This window comes from Prosopis cineraria, unplaced genomic scaffold (genome assembly GCF_029017545.1).
Source record: "Prosopis cineraria cultivar Desert tree isolate PC_DT_omini unplaced genomic scaffold, ASM2901754v1 PC4, whole genome shotgun sequence".
Classification (NCBI taxonomy): domain Eukaryota; kingdom Viridiplantae; phylum Streptophyta; class Magnoliopsida; order Fabales; family Fabaceae; genus Prosopis; species Prosopis cineraria.
This window is the reverse complement of record NW_026555335.1, coordinates 10020381-10024758: the sequence shown is the minus strand read 5'-3', so window position 1 is coordinate 10024758 and position 4378 is coordinate 10020381. Positions and strand designations below refer to the sequence as shown.

At 36.9% G+C, this 4378-nt stretch overlaps 1 protein-coding gene across 2 annotated transcripts; it reads left to right on the top strand.

The window, feature by feature from the left end:
• The first annotated feature begins 470 nt into the window (after positions 1–470).
• Positions 471–3371, top strand: LOC129308403 (cytochrome P450 CYP72A616-like). Of its 2 annotated transcripts, XM_054949514.1 has the most exons (6): positions 471–768; positions 1099–1319; positions 1441–1685; positions 1985–2354; positions 2437–2868; positions 3231–3371. In XM_054949514.1, the coding sequence occupies exons 1-5, from the start codon at positions 492–494 to the stop codon at positions 2860–2862; spliced, it is 1539 nt and encodes a 512-aa protein (XP_054805489.1). In that variant the 5' UTR covers positions 471–491; the 3' UTR covers positions 2863–2868; positions 3231–3371. The 2 variants fall into 2 exon arrangements, with proteins under 2 accessions (XP_054805489.1, XP_054805490.1); XM_054949515.1 differs by lacking the exon at positions 3231–3371 and having other exon boundaries at positions 2437–3033.
• Positions 3372–4378: the final 1007 nt, after the last annotated feature.

The window sequence follows — 4378 nt, the reverse complement described above, 5'->3', positions numbered from 1 at the left end:
AAAGTCTTTAATTTCGTCTCCACGATACTACATGGCTTCCTTCTTTCCTTTCCGTATTATATGACACTTGAGCTTCACGCACAAGTAATCTTTTTTGAGACGTGACATTAATAATATTTTGCAAGCTACAAATAATTCATCCTAATGGACAGAAGTTGACCATGGCTGATTTAACTTGAATATATTTGGATAAGATTCCAATTTAAAATCTGGTCACCTGGCAACTAAAAGAAAACTTGAACCTCAACCTCTTTGCAAATTATAATTGATTGTTTCTAGAGACACTTCGCCTTCTTCTCCAAGACAAACGGAGCATGACTATAGAACAAATGGAATTTGTATTGAAAAAAGTTCATGTTTGACACGTTTCCGTTAAAAAACAACATTTGACCGAAACTTTACATAAAGTTATTTGATACATAATTGAACTCTCTTGTATAAATTTCATGGCATGAGAGTTGTTGAGCCATCAGACGACCTTGCTTCTAAACATGGATGACATAGTGCTATTTCCACTACTGATAGCTTTTCTAGGTCTGCTCTTTTATGGGGTCCTGAGGGGTTTGCAATCCATTTGGTGGAAACCCAAACTGTTACAGAGGCACTTAAAGAAACAAGGAATCATGGGTACCACTTATAGGCCTCTGATTGGAGACATGAAAGAATATGTGAAGCTGATAACTGAAGCTTGGTCCAAACCTATGACACTAGATCACAAGATTGTTTCCAGAGTTGATCCCTTCACTCTGAAGAATATGCAGAAATATGGTAACTTGTCCTGAATTATATGGCACTTGGTCATTTTAGTTTCCTCATATTCATTTTATGGGGTTAGAAACTGTAATTAGTGTGAGCATTAATGTATATCTCACAAGTATTGTGATAGAAGGGCATAATGATCATAAGTTCTTGATCTGGCTTTTAGCAATGACTCAGATCCCCTATAACTGTACGAAAGGTTTAAAAACAAAAAACTGAGAAATTAAACCAGAAGCAGACATGGACAGCATTGGAACTTATTCTACAGAGTCTATATTATCAGATCTCATTGCTGTCACCGTATGATTATATATATATATATAAATATAAATTCCGCAGGTGAGATATCAATGTTTTGGTCCGGGACAAGTCCAAGGTTGATAATCAAGGATCCAAAGCTGGTGATTGAGGTGTTATCTAACAAGCGAGGTCATTTTGGGAAGCCACCATTAAATCCAAACATTCTCATTATAACCAGGGGACTGACAACTTTAGAGGGTTATACTTGGGCAAGACGCAGAAGAATTCTTAATCCTGCATTCCACCTAGAGAGATTGAAGGTATCATTTTTATAATACCAAAACTGATTATCATCTTCTTTGGCATAAATAAATCTAAAAGAAATAAACTATTCTCCTGACTTGAGGACTGTCTTTGAATGTCCGGTTTTTCTCTTGAAAGGGTATGTTACCAGTATTCTCCAGCAGTTGTAGCAGTATGATAGAAAGATGGCAGAACATGACTAACCTTGAAGGAAAATGTGACATTGATGTCTGGCCTGAGCTTCAAAAGTTTACTGCTGATGTTATTTCTGAGTCAGCTTTTGGTAGCAACTATGAAGAAGGGAAGCATATTTTCGAACTTCTCAGAGAGCTCGTGATTCTGGTTATTGAAGCCATGCAGACTTTATACCTTCCTGGATTCAGGTTCCTGACTATTTTCTTTATTCTGTTCCATTTTCACTGAAACTAGCTAATTAAGCTTGAATCATGTTCATGTCAACATGTCATTCATCAACTAATGGAAATGCTTTCTATAGATCATACTCCTGATATATTCATTCTCATTAATCATTACCTCAATGTGACAGAAGTGGATAGAATTGCCTTTTATTTTTCTTTGTACTTTACACTAATAGCAGTCACCATATTGAGTAATGGGAGATATTCTTGTCTTCCCCTCATAATTGATATAGTTTCAAAATAATCCATCGCCATCACTTTAGGTTTATCCCAACAAAGAAAAACCAGAGAAGAAAAAAACTGGACAGGGAGGTCAGATCAATGTTAAGAGATTTGATACAGAGGAAGAAGCATTCAATGAGACTTGGACAGTCTAGAAATGATGACTTACTAGGTCAGCTCCTACAATCAATCACAGAGAACAATGGTGATGATCAGATGACAGAGGAAGATGTAGTAGAGGAGTGCAAGCAGTTTTATGTTGCCGGCCATGAGACAACCTCAAGTTGGCTAACATGGACAATGATAGTACTAGCCATTCACCCTGATTGGCAAGAAAAGGCAAGGAAGGAGGCCCTACAAATTGGTCAGGAGCAGGAATTGGACTACAGAACCATAGCCAACTTCAAAATAGTAAGTACTTGCAACGCATTAGATTGGGCTTGAAAGATGCATTTATTCATCAAGCATTTCTAAAAACATCATCTTTCTGCAGATAAACATGATACTTCATGAAGTTTTGAGGTTATATCCACCAGTGATTGCTTTGTATCAACATACATACAAAGAGACAAAGATAGGAGACATCACACTTCCAGCTGGAGTTGATCTTACACTGCCTATTTTGCTACTTAATCATGATCCTGAAATTTGGGGAGATGATGCAGGCGAGTTTAAACCAGAGAGATTCTCTGAGGGAGTCTACAGGGCAAGTAAGGATCAGTTAGCATTCTTTCCTTTTAGTTGGGGACCAAGGACTTGTATTGGCCAAAATTTTGCCATGCTAGAAGCTAAGATGGCTTTAGCTAATATTTTACGACATTTCTCATGGGAGCTCTCTCCTTCTTACGTTCATGCTCCTTACACAGTTATGACTCTTCAACCACAACATGGAGCTCAAATCACATTGCACCAGCTCTAACACGTTGTAAGCTGGCATGTGCATTTTCATTCAGTAAATAAGGCCATGGTATCTAAACAAAGAATATATGTTTGTTTACCTTCCGATCGATGTCTGCATTTGGAGGTTAAATTTGCTTCTAGATCATGAAATTATTGTGACTTTCATCTTATGATCTTTGTTTTGGGTTTAGAACCGATAGCATCATATAAGTTATTATTGAACAATTGAAACCATTGCCAATGAAGGTGGCTCAGGAGTTAAGGGGAAGAAGAGAGAACAATCTCACTTTGATAAAAGAAAACTACATCATTCCTTGATAACAAAAACAAAGCGAATAGCCATACCATGTTTATACCACGTTAAGGTTATTTTGTCCATATTTTCAGGTTCGGAATTAAACAAGTCATTAACTTCAAATGAGGGTTTTGAGGATTACAAGCATCACATTATCAAGGGGTTGTGGAATTTTATTATGACACAATAATGTAGGGAAATTATGGAAATGATGGAGATTATGGAAATGCGAAATCATAGAGATGGTAGATTCAATTCCGTTTTAGAAGATTAGATACATATCCCAGATCAGAAGAAATTAGAGATGCAATTTAAAGCAGAGGCGAGATTCTAATATAATGTCCCGAAAACATCAAGAGAGGTTAAAAACCAACATTTTGTTGTTATAATTTTGAAATCCTTTGGGAAGAGAGGAGAAAAGCAAATATAATAAACCACTCTTGGATCTCAATCCATAAATTGTAGTCGCTGCTTGAGATGAGAAAGTCACGAGGCAATCCAGGGAAACAAAGAATCTCAAAAGTGAGAATCACAAAGAGATTAAATAAACTAATTTCCCTTTTTTTGTAGTATGCCATGGATTCTTTTGGCAACTTCATTTCTTCTGTTCAATCTAAAAGAAAACTTAAAAAAAAAAAAAATCACTTTCTTCTCTTCATTTTTCCAGAATAAATGAATAAATCAAACAATTTCTTCAACCACAAAAAAAAAAAAGGGAACAAACTGTACTTGAAACGTATTAAATTCATCATAAATCAGCTACACTCTCTAATATGGCATCTACCTCTGGAGTTGTAGTAACATGCTTGCTGATCTCTCCGACAGTGCAACAATGCTACTCAGTAGCATTGACTGCAACAACATCTTGGGCAAACACACTCCACAGCAGAGGAAACCTGCGACCATTTGGGAAAAGCAAACACAAAATTAAGTTCAAAGAGATCACATCAGTTCACTTGAGCGGGATATGAATTTCAAGAGTAACGCAATTATGGGTTTTCCATGTGAATGAACATCTGATGCAATATTATTAGTACAGCATTCACAGTTTTGAACTTCAAGCATCTGATGCACCACTCTTGTATACAAGCAGTTTACCTAACAGTCCAGATGGTTACTCGTTCACCTCACACGGCCTTTCCACATGTTTGGCCCCTACTGGCGGTTTAGTGCTTGAAGGTGCATCTTGGACTCTAGCAGTATCTGACTGTTTAATCACAGGCAAAGTTGGTGGTAACCG

Bases quoted from the DNA above. Each gene is read 5' to 3' on its own strand.
- LOC129308403 (XM_054949514.1), top strand. From the start codon at position 492: ATGGATGACATAGTGCTATTTCCACTACTGATAGCTTTTCTAGGTCTG. The intron at 1,686-1,984 runs GTTCCTGACTAT...CCATCACTTTAG, and splicing joins TTATACCTTCCTGGATTCAG to GTTTATCCCAACAAAGAAAA. The intron at 2,355-2,436 runs GTAAGTACTTGC...ATCTTTCTGCAG, and splicing joins CCATAGCCAACTTCAAAATA to ATAAACATGATACTTCATGA.